The sequence below is a fragment of the Bombyx mori genome, chromosome 5 (genome assembly GCF_030269925.1).
Source record: "Bombyx mori chromosome 5, ASM3026992v2".
NCBI classification, from domain to species: domain Eukaryota; kingdom Metazoa; phylum Arthropoda; class Insecta; order Lepidoptera; family Bombycidae; genus Bombyx; species Bombyx mori.
Genome location: NC_085111.1, coordinates 2,358,822 through 2,371,025, shown reverse-complemented (window position 1 = coordinate 2,371,025; position 12,204 = coordinate 2,358,822). Strand labels below are relative to the sequence as shown.

Below are 12,204 nucleotides of genomic sequence, written 5' to 3'. Positions count from 1 at the left end.
TGTTACCAAAAAAAAAAAAAAACAAATATCAGTCAATTCTTGGCACAGACTTATAAATTTAATTTAAATTATTGGCAATTTGATAATTGCAGCTAGGTTCATTTACGTTTAAAATATTTTAACGGAAAGTGTTTGCACCTTAAACTTGTAAAATATTTTTCAAACACATTTTAAATTATTATGTAAATATGTAATTTCATGCTCTAAATAAATACCAGTATTTTGTAGGTTTAGTGTATTGAGAATGCTAGTGTACTTGAAATATAATTATAAATATTAATTAGATTAGTTTTTATGCCGAGAGTTACGGTACCCCGTGAATGAATTTGTCAACTCTGTGGTGACGTCCACCGACCTGTCCGCCAAACCATTTACGCTCTTATTGACTTGGCACTAGAGTGTTTTTTTCAGCGTGCTCCTCACCCCCTCGACCCGACCTGGAAGAATGTCGGATCCCGTACTGGCCGGCTAGCCTCCTCTGAATATGTTTGTCTGTCGCTTACTTTACCGCTTGTCGCTATGCTTTACATTACGTCCTTGCGCTCTAAAAACCTTCGAACTAAGGTAAGGTGACAGCCTTTCCGTTCACAAGTGCTCGTTTCACATTTAGCATGTTTTACGATTTTACTTAATTAGATTATCGTGTGTATTTTTTTTTAATTCGTACTCTTGGATAATCTGTGCTGCCACGGACGAATATTGGCGCGCGTGGGACGCTTGCTCTATGATCACGCGAGTTTCACATCTGCACGATACAGCATGATCCATATCCGATTCACACCGGCTGTAGCCGATTTCCGGCGGACCGAGAGAGCCTGCACAGACATCGCGGATTAGCTTTACGCCTAAGCACGAGTGGAGATGATTTAATTAACTTTATTAATCGTAAGGCTTCCGAACTAACGACAACGGTTATCGCTCGCTCGCTTCTCTCATCATTGTGCGTGTTTGTATTCGAGTTTATTTTTGCTTGCGTTTTCGTCAATCTGATGATTGGCTAGGTACAATGATATGCGCGTTTGAAAAAGGCTTTACCTATATATAGTCCGATGAAAATCGAATATTTTTCAAAAGCTTCATTCAGCTACAAAGTTTGCTTTCATAATTATCGCGAAATTGTGTATAGAATATGCCTACTGAATTTAAGAGAAAAAACTATTAAAATTTATATGTCAGTAATCGATTTTATGACATAAATAATACTGGCCATCGAACATCGATAGTGATAAATCGGTAAAAAGAGTTGCCAATCGTAAAAAATATCGAATACGACAATGTGAGAGCGAGCGGTTCGGTGAGGAGGTTAGCCGGTGTGTCCTACAGTGGGAGTGGGGCTGCGATGGTCCGTACTCCGGGGTGTACGCGGCGCCGGCGGCCGTGTTCCGCCTCACGTTCCTGGGATCGGTCGAGGTGGACGAGGACTCTAGGAGAAGGAAAAAACGACTCAAAAAGAACATGGTCGAGGAGGCAGTCACTAAGATCAAGGTGGTTTGGCCGACAGCTAATCCATATGAATAATTTGTTATTATTATATCATTTTAATGTTTAATGTATCAAAGCATTGGGTCCACATCTGAAATGAATTATTATGTATGACATTTCCAAAAAAAGGACCCTTGATATTTTGCCGTCAATAAAAATTTACCAAAAAATATACTGTATGGGTAAAATATAAAACATAAATCTGATACGAAAAACAGCCTTAATCATTCGTTATTTGCGTTGAATATTGCATATAAATGTTTTTCATGAATATATTTAGCAATGATTAATAGTAATAGTGTAGGCTAATCGTCTTCGCGCTGTGATATAACGACCACTTGTTATATATAGGTATAACTCGTTTTTTTTGCGTAAACGTATATGCGTTTCGTAATTAAGTAGATTTTTATTGTAATTCCTTTCTTATATATATTTAAATTAACAACTCTTTCTATGATTTTTCCTTATTGCTCACCCATGGATTTTATTAGGCATTGGTAAGTTAGAAAGATCAAAATTTATGTTTTTATCATATCAAGCATAGTGTAAAAAACGTATCTTGGTTAGTGTTTTACATGGACAATCACTGATATAGGCAATGTCGGTGACACATCCAGTCAATGTGCTGAGGTCTTTTTTCAAACCTCGAATAACAAAACTGTTGGTATATCTTCCAATGCTATGCAATTATAGATAAGCGAAGAAAGTTGGCTAGGGTCCGCAGATCCGCAGTATATTCCAACAAAAATATTGCCCACCATACCTGTTTCGACTTAGATTGCGGAGTCACGAATTGTGGAATTACATCATTACATTTTGAGACAGAGAAAGTATCTATATTGCATGAAATACAACTTTTCAAACCGGGGAACGGATAACATTGTGGCGGAAATAAAAAAGATGGTGGTACCGACTCGAGCGGGCTTATAATGCGCCTTACGAATAATGTTGCTTGCCGTCTATATCAAGTTACATTACTAAACCTATAGAAATAACCAGTTTATTTTTTCGCCGGATCTTCCAAGTGGGTCGCGACTCTGATCCGGCGGTAGATTCTGCGAAGCACTGCTGTTGCTAGGGCTAGTGTTAACAACACTCGCTGAGGTTCAGCCCGTGAGCTCACCTACCCGTCTGCGCGTAACTGGAATAGCCCCTTAGGCTACCATCTATTAAATAGGGGAAAATATTACCATATTAGTATTACCAATATTATTTCTTTTTTGACTCGATCTGTAGGTTTTACTTTAAAAATTAATAACAAAATCTGTTCGCAAGGGAGACACTTAAAAATGCTTTATTAAATTTATTGTTTTCGTTGCGAAGGCACCCGAGGGCGAGAACCAACCGAGCACCGAAGTGGATCTGTTCATTTCAACGGAAAAAATAATGGTTTTAAACACGGAACTGAAAGAGATCATGATGGACCATGCCCTCAGAACGATATCGTACATCGCCGATATAGGGGACCTGGTGGTTTTGATGGCGAGGCGACGTTTCGTTCCGCACGAAAACGATTCCGATCAACCGAAACTGAACCGTACGCCCAAGATGATATGTCACGTTTTTGAGAGCGAGGAGGTGAGTCAATTATAATCGAACAAGTTCACTTCGAGTAAAACAAATTTGGAGTCTCATATTTTGTAAGAAATAAAAATGAAACCCGCAAAATTATAATTTGCGTAATTACTGGTGGTAGGACCTCTTGTGAGTCCGCGCGGGTAGGTACCACCGGCCTGCCTATTTCTGTCGTGAAGCAGTAATGCGTTTCGGGTTGAAGGGTGGGGCAGCCGTTGTAACTATACTTGAGACCTTAGAACTTATATCTCGGGGTGGGTGCCGCATTTACGTTGAAGATGTCTATGGGCTCCAGTAACCACTTAACACCAGGTGGGCTGTGAGCTCGTCCAACCATCTAAGCAATAAAAAAAAAAAGTTCAGCTGGTATCGCGCGTATTGTGAAGTCGGTGCGGTATTTCGGTGTAACACAAAATGTACATACAGATATGGGACCCAGGTCTACCTAACACTTTTTAATAATCGCTGTACAGCAGTTGTATTCCTTGTTGATTTCTTCCCTCTGCTCGTTCTGCTAATTCGCAACATTTATTGTTGATGGCCCTCACGGGTGTTTACCCCTGTTCTGACAATTGCCGGACTGTAGTACTGGATAGTCGTTGTATAAAGGCGCATAGCGGTATTAACACTGTGGTATTATGAGCTCATCTGTCTATTTGGCAAACGGTCTGTAAAAACAAATGAGAACGCAGAACGTACTTCTGAATATATCCCCCCTATAACGCGGTAATATTATAACGCGATATCGGCATATAACCCTTGTTTTTTGCCATTAAAGACGTGGATTTCCTGCAAAAAGTTTTTTGTGCTGTGAAATTTATAATGATTAATTTGTACCTACTTTGGCACATCTTTTTTTTTTTTTTTATTGCCCTTGTAGGCAGACGAGCATACGGCCCACCTGATGGTGAGTGGTTACCGTCGCCCATGGACTTCAGCAATGCCAGGGGCAGAGCCAAGCCGCTGCCTACCCATCTTTGCGCATTAAGTCAACTGAGTCGACTATTATCAAAGCCGGCAATCTGACTTTTGGACAATGATTGGTAAATCAGAAAAACGAATTATTGACTTTGTATTCCATTGGCAGTCACAAAACTCTTCGGAACGACATCTTAGATAAATAACAGGTTAACTATTAACCTTTATTTAATGCAGGTTTTGAACTGTATTCTTTGAAGGAGACGATTATATTCAACTCAATCTGTATTGACATATCAATAAAATTTTTTTGTCCAAATGCACAGATTGCCACCTTTGATAATAGACGACTCAACTATTAAACAATATTCGATGTAAAACTCTCTTTAATGGGAAATGTTAAACTTCATTCATAATCATTAATACATATAAATAAAATAATAAATAAATATTTACAAACAATCACGCCATGTTAACGGGTCCCGTGGTAAGTTCGTAAAGAACTTGTGTTACAGGTACCAGATAACGGAAATAAATGTAATATTTTTATTATACACATACATATATTAAATATACATCCATAACCCTGGAAAAGATATTTTTCTATTTATCATACAAATATCCTCCCTTGGCGGGATTCGAACCCGCGACCCCCTTGTGCAGTGACCATGTCACTTACCACTACACCAGACGGCCTTAGATTCAGCGAAACTTGTATAGTTTAAAACAAATTATACTAGCTTTTAGTTTATTAAGCTTACTTATGTTCTATCTTTGTGCGTCGTACGTAAACGCATTCCCATTTCACGTTTTGGTTAATCTAAATAGTCTTTCAATAATAGCGATTAAATTAATCATATAATAATCACAAATTAATAACTTTTTAAAAGATAATCCAAAATCGTATTATCGTTTTCTACTAAAACTACCTAAAAGTTGCCAGCCTAAACTGTAATTTACCGAAATTTATTTTACAGGCCCAATTCATAGCGCAGTCGATTGGCCAAGCTTTTCAAGTGGCCTACATGGAGTTTTTAAAAGCAAACGGAATCGAAGACCACAGCTTCGTCAAGGAGATGGATTATCAAGAGGTGCTGAACAGTCAGGAGATATTCGGTGATGAACTCCAGATGTTCGCGAAAAAGGAATTGCAGAAAGAGGTACATAGTTTGTCAAGAGCTTGACACTTCAAGCAGGGCCATCATATTGTAGAATATTTTGAAAGCTTCAAAATTTTTTTAGGAATCTATATATTACATAAAAATGAATTGCTGTTCGTTAGTCTCGCTAAAACTCGAGAACGGCCGAACCGATTTGGCCAATTTTGGTCTTAAATTATTTGTGGAAGTCCAGAGAAAGTTTGAAAGGTAGATAAATATGAAAATGCTCGGAATTAAATAAAACAAAAAAAAAATTGTTTTCCCTTTGATGTGTCTCCCATCGGACGGATTACTTTTGTTTTTATTTTATACAAAAGTTTAGGTCTTTTATTTATCGATTGACGCACTACGAAGTCTGCCGGTTCAGATAGTAAATAATAATAAAATATAGTTTTTTTTTAACAAACGGTGCGAAAAGATTCAGTGGAAAGATAAATATTAAGCTTGTTGTAATAACAAGTTGTCCCTTCAGGTGGTAGTACCAAAGACTAAGGGCGAGATCCTGGGCGTGGTGGTGGTGGAGTCCGGGTGGGGCTCCATGCTGCCCACTGTGGTCATCGCCAACCTCGCGCCCGCCGGCGCCGCCGCGCGCTGCGGACAACTCAACATAGGTACGTCCGCGCACAGACGAACGCCTATACCCGACCGCGACGGGGTAATGCAAAGCCGCCGCCCCCTGTAACATGTCTTGTCGGATCCCCCGGATTCGCTCTTGGTGCTTTTAGAACCCTCAAGCACCGGTCACAGTTCTACTACTACGCGAACCAACCCATAGACACAGCCCACTGAGTTTTTCGTCGGATCTTCCGGTGGTAGATTCTGCGAAGTACTGCTCTTGTTCTAGTATTTGCAAATTCTCTCAGGTTGAGCCCGTGAGCTCACCTACCGTTCCTTGTGAAGTTGGAATAGCCTCTTAGGCTACTAGCAAATGGGTAGGGAATAAAAAATAGAAAGAAAAGTCGATCCTCTGCAAGTACTTACCCGACCCGTGGGGAATCACAAGAGATCCTACCACCAGAGTATATGAATAGAATATGCATGGATGATTCCGGAAACAAATATTTTTCAATATTAATTTTGTTGAGTCGATCAAATAGTACTTCAATAGAAGTTTATAAACTCATGTTACGAGAATGTTCAGCGAAGTCTGTCTAATCGGATTTGAACATTACTTTGTCAAATATCAAAGATGCTGATTTTAAATCTATAGGATCATAAAAGACAATTAAATCATCTGCCGCTATGCCCGTCTTGTATGAGGATACGTCGATTACAGAAATATTTTCATTCATCGTCATTACAACCTAATCTATTATTGTTCTAGCCTTAATTGTCATCAAAAAAAACCCTACTAATTATTAACTTAACACGTAATATTGTAGGTAGTATAAGTAGTATTGCTTACTTATACTATGTAACAACGAACCGAGAAGAAAGATTAATTGTAATCGAAATTAATATTGATTTTAAACAAATGAAAATTTTCTGAATTCTTTTAACACGCTTTATTAGCTTGGTGTGTATGTACTATGTATGTAAGTTTGTTTTTATGTAACGAATTTGTTGAGTCATTTTCATTGACTTCAAGACCTTCGAATAACTTAAATTTTCACACGCATCAATGACCGATGACTATACAGTAATTAATGTATGATTTCACTTTTTTAATCTGACTAGTTTTAACAGGATGCAAAAAGACCATATTAATTGCTGGTTCAGTTTTGCTATTTAGGCATGTTTTTTTATTATTATTTAAATGAGGCTCTATAAATTAAATTTTGGTTTTTGATTTTCTCTTAATATTTTTATTTAATTTCAGGCGATCAAATAATAGCAATTAATGGAGTAAGCCTCGTCGGTCTGCCTCTGTCGACCTGTCAAACTTACATAAAGAACTCTAAAAACCAAACTGTAGTGAAACTTACCGTGGTACCGTGCGCTCCCGTCGTTGAGGTCAAGATAAAACGGCCGGACACTAAATACCAACTAGGCTTTAGTGTTCAGAATGGTGTGGTAAGTTTTACTTTTATATGTACTAATTGCCCTCCAATAGTCGAAATTCAACTATAATTAATTGAAATTATAAGTTGAACATTATTATGGCTCTGTTCTCAAAGACTATTTATTATACTTCTATAATCATAGATTTCGTCAAGACTACACTATAGACAAATAACAGACATTAAAAGATAACAAAAGTGACAATAAACAAATGAGTATACATGCGTCTGTGTTAAATAGTAGTGTAATGGTATTTTTTTTTATTGATTTATTGTATTTTTAAGCTCAATTAAAAAAAATAACATTCTCCATTCCTCTAAATTCTCTATTATAAGTGTGGAAATTTTCTTAGTCCTCTTTAGGCACAATTTTCGTAAAAAGGGGTACAAAGTTTTAGTTTTAAAGCTTCATGTATATACATAGTACATGTTTTTGGAAATTAAAAAATGCGTTTTTTTAATTAGCTAATTATTATGATATCTTTGTCAATCTCTACAGATATGCAGCTTACTCCGCGGCGGTATAGCGGAGCGCGGCGGCGTGCGCGTGGGACATCGCATCATCGAGATCAACTCGCAGAGCGTGGTCGCCGTGCCTCACGAGAGGATCGTCAACCTGCTCGCCACCTCCGTCGGAGAGGTGAACGATTTTGTCCAACAACATTTTGTATTTTACAGAAAATCACGTAGACTCTTTGTGCTCTGTTACTACGCTCAAATAAAAATGAAAAAAAAAATCACGTAACTTTTTAAAGAACGTGTTGACAATTTCATCATTGACATTCAAGTTTGTCTGTCACGATTCTACCCGGCCCTGGCACAGGATTATTAATTATATAATATAATCTATGGTCAGTGTCAATCGAATTTGACATTTATGATACTTTTTTTTAAAAACAGAATTCAAATCTGATCGATGCGGATTGGATTCGCCATCAACGATAACAAAAACTGTATAATATTCCAAATCGCCGACCTAATAATCCGTACAGTTAATATTATAGTAAATAATGTACCTTAAAAAAAATACAATGCTCATTAAAGAAGTTACATTAATGTAATCGCATTTCAGATCTTAATGAAAACGATGCCGACGTCGATGTTCAGACTGTTGACTGGCCAGGAGAATCCGGTGTTCATATAACCGCGCGCGCCGACCACACACAAGTGCCTGCTTCACCCACACAGCCTCCTCAACCGCTGCAACTCACCCTCGGATCGTATCTTACCCTTAGAATATTCACTACTGAATTATTGTCATGAAAATTTCAGCCAATGCTTCCATAAGTAAAATTATCAATAGTTGCGGACAAGGCCTCTTTAAATTTCAAGTAAAGAGCGTTGGTACACACTCCACCAGCATTCAGAGACGTAACGCGTTTGTTTCACTTGGCTATATACCGCAAATGATATAATTTGAGGTATACTTATTAATTTCAAGGCACAGAGAACGTCAAATCAAAATGGACATGTTCATTATCACGTCAACAAAATGGCGACCTATTTGACATAGAAAATGGATTACAATACTATTTTTGTCATTTGGAATTTCACATTCTGCATAAGTCTTTAAAATGAATTTTGAAGACAGCGCCATCTGTTATTGTTTTCCTGTTACTAGTTGTGTCACACAAACCGAACGATCCGAGGCTGGTGTAAGCTTTGCTGTCAAAAAATACTCAAAAAACAAAAACAATGTGATGTAAAACTTTTCTAAATGCTTACAAACGCTTTCGTGGCTACTAAAATAAGTACGTATATATATCGTGTAAGTTTAATTAAAATATTTGCTGCTAATTCTAAATGAAAGGAGATTACAATAAATATTTTTATGCTTTCATCAAATGTTGTTAGCAGCAAATATGAACGTAGCTCTTGCTGTTCGTCTCTTTCTCTCAATCGAATAGAATATAGAGCGAAAGAGACAGAAATCGTTCGAGGGTTACGTTCGGAGGTGATAAAAAATATAATCGTCATGACAATGTGTATACATACTCCACTTATGTATGTGAATGTGTTTTTGTAAATCAAATATCAAATTCACTCATATCTGCTTAGATATTAATTAAATATATTAAGTGTAAGTTGAGTCACTAAATGCTTCTCGTCAATACATTTTAAAATTCTGTTTGCTTTGATAAACAGCAATGTGTTAATTGAATGAATTCATGAGAGATTTGATTTGATCTGAAAATAATACCTTATTTATAAAGTCGTAAAGTCTAAATCACACAATATTCTTCAAATCGTTACTGTTTTTCAATTATTATAGTATTGTTCATTTGAAAAAGGAGTCAAATTTTAATTCGCTAATGTCTAAATTGACCAGTACGGCAATTGGTATTTTAATAGAACAAAGTTTGATTTGATGCTGTTTTACAAGTACATATTCGAATTGAATATTGTGTTACACAATCGTGATAGCTGGCGGACAATCATTTAAACAGTTCTAATGCTAATTGAACAAAATGCGGTTTGTTTTTAACGTTTTTTTTTTTATATTTAATAACTGAAGACTGTAGAATCTCACCACCTCACCTGTGACGAAAGACGAAAGCTTCTTTTGTATTGTTTAGAGGCTATACTGCATTTAAACTGGTATACAGACTTGTTTCGCGGTAGGAATAGGTTGGACGGTGGTGACGACCTATGCGGGCTCAGTTCACTCTACTATCAGGATCTGCTTTGTACTAATCAAATAGTTTAGATTGATTTGAATGGAATCTATTAGTACCTAAGAACTGCGTATTAATAAGTTCTCTCAAAATGACACTATTATACGCTTATACATGTAATAATATAATGCAAAATGTAACAGAGGTCTATATGTATGTTGAACGTTTTTTTTTATTATTTTTTATTGCTTAGATGGGTGGACGAGCTCACAGCCCACCTGGTGTTAAGTGGTTACTGGAGCCCATATACATCCACAACGTAAATGCGCCACCCACCTTGAGATATAAGTTCTAGGGTCTCAGTATAGTTACAACGGCTGCCCCACCCTTCAAACCGAAACGCATTACTGCTTCGCGGCAGAAATAGGCAGGGCGGTGGTACCTACCCGCGTGGACTGACACGAGGTCCTACCACCAGTAATTACGCAAATTATAATTTTGCGGGTTTCATTTTTATTACACGATGTTATTCCTTCACTGTGGAAAAGTGTTTAAAAATAATTAATAAAGCAGTAATGAATGGATAATAACGAGTTGTTGTACTCCGCAATTTTCGAAGGTTTACTGTCCATTGCTGCGGGAAAGCGAAACCGTCAACAAATGCTTTCGAATTTACAGTATCTTTAAAATTATAGTTCCATACTTGGAATACAGGGTGAGGTCCCATTTCAAGCAGATTCATGAAAAAATGTTCATTTTTATTTTAAAAAAAACCGTATAGCCGCGGAGTACACATACTCGTAAATAAATTTATGCCAATATCTTAGTCACGAACTAAAAAAAGAAAAAAGAAAAAAATGTTTGCCATTGTAAAATAATGCAATGCGTTATATACATAAAGTTCATTTTTCTTTCTATCGCCTTCGTAAGCCAAATACAGATGGACAAATTTCAGATTTCCTAGAATATATTTTGTACTGATAACTGTACGTTCGAGTTCAGAAACGAATTTGCTTTATTAATGTTGAAAAAAATATTTAGTTTGTTTTTTTTAAAAACAGTAATATTCTATTTTAATTTTACAAAAATGCAGCAAATATTACATTGGACAGATTACGATGTCATTGTTTATAAACTTGTTTTGCCATTTAGACGTAAGCAATTTTTATTTCATTTTTATTAATTATAGATGTTATCGAAGAAGACTGGGATTTCGTAGTCTTCGATTATTTGAATCTTGCGTAATTGCCATTTCATTTTAGTTTTAATTCACCAGATCATTCCATTATTTATTGTCTATGCTTTCTTACTACTTTAATGTAATTATTAATTAAAAAACAAAAGAATGAATGAAACACCATTTTATGTGATGAATTTATTATATAAAAAATATGCACCCATAGTTCAAAATGTATTCGAAACCGTAATATGTAACTTTTAAGGAAGGCCCTTTGAAATTAAATTATCTCTTTCATGCTTATAACATTTACAATGCTAATGAAAGAGAGAGAGGTATCTGTTCACGTTTTTCTTTTTTAATTCCCGCGGTTTCAACGGAAAAATTAAAATAATGAATCGACTAGTGCGTATAGAATTATATATGAGAACTCTCAAGTAGCAATTCAAGAAAAAAATATATCATATTTTGTAAATTTTATAGTATTGCTATAGCATTAATATGTAACCCACGTTTATATGTAAATCCTGTGTTCTTAGCTAAGCTTAGCGCTCTGAGGACGAGTAAACTATATTTATGTATAAAATTATTAATGACAGTATTTCTATAAAATGTATCGATAAATTATCGATTCGTAATATTTCGTAATCGATACGGATTGAGTTTAAACGAGATTGTTATGTAAACGACTTTAGATGTACCCCTTGTAATCGCTTCATGAACATTCCTCGAAAGTTCAAACTTTATCTATATTTCGATTCAATTCTTCTTTGCGATTTCGACCAGTGAGCTCTAGTTTTTTTTTTAAACACTTCACCGATTTCTATTTTTAGATTTTCGATTCCAATGTTTGTCTAAATAAATCGTGATTTTTTTTTTTTTTATTTTTTTTTTTTTTTTATGATTGAAGGATTACTGGTGGCCCGGAGGCCTTTCCAGTTTCACCAGGACAGGTGGGCGAGCAAAGGCTCAGCCAGGAGGGGTGGGATTTGCTAACAGCTACCCGAGCGCCTCCGAAGGAGACCTAACAGCTCAAGAGCAGCTGCTTCGCGAATGAATCTACTACCGGATCGGAATCGCGACCCGCTGAGAAGATCCGGCGAGAAACTCAGCGAGCTGATTCATGGGTTAGGTTGCACGGCGAACTCTTTGTCGAGTTCGACGAGTACGGTTACCGAGGTCCCTAAGCCTGCTCCTAGAGCTGAAGGCGTCTAGTGCGAAGGTTATTGGATCTGATGGATCCGTAAGGACGTGTCTAGGGCGTCGACGGTGACTGG

General features: G+C 36.7%; 1 protein-coding gene across 5 annotated transcripts in view; it reads left to right on the top strand.

Moving 5' to 3' along the window:
• Window positions 1-11,811, top strand: part of LOC105842463 (uncharacterized) — a 193,485-nt gene extending 181,674 nt beyond the window's left edge. For 4 of the 5 annotated variants that reach the window (XM_062668541.1, XM_062668539.1, XM_062668538.1 and 1 more), the window contains 5 exons: window positions 2,806-3,060; window positions 4,953-5,135; window positions 5,608-5,746; window positions 6,955-7,148; window positions 7,635-11,811. In XM_062668541.1, the coding sequence (XP_062524525.1) occupies window positions 2,806-3,060; window positions 4,953-5,135; window positions 5,608-5,746; window positions 6,955-7,148; window positions 7,635-7,880 (1,017 nt within the window). In that variant the 3' untranslated portion in view covers window positions 7,881-11,811. The remainder of the gene's footprint in view (window positions 1-2,805; window positions 3,061-4,952; window positions 5,136-5,607; window positions 5,747-6,954; window positions 7,149-7,634) is intronic. The other variant, XM_062668542.1, reaches the window with a different exon arrangement.
• The last annotated feature ends 393 nt before the right edge of the window (window positions 11,812-12,204 follow it).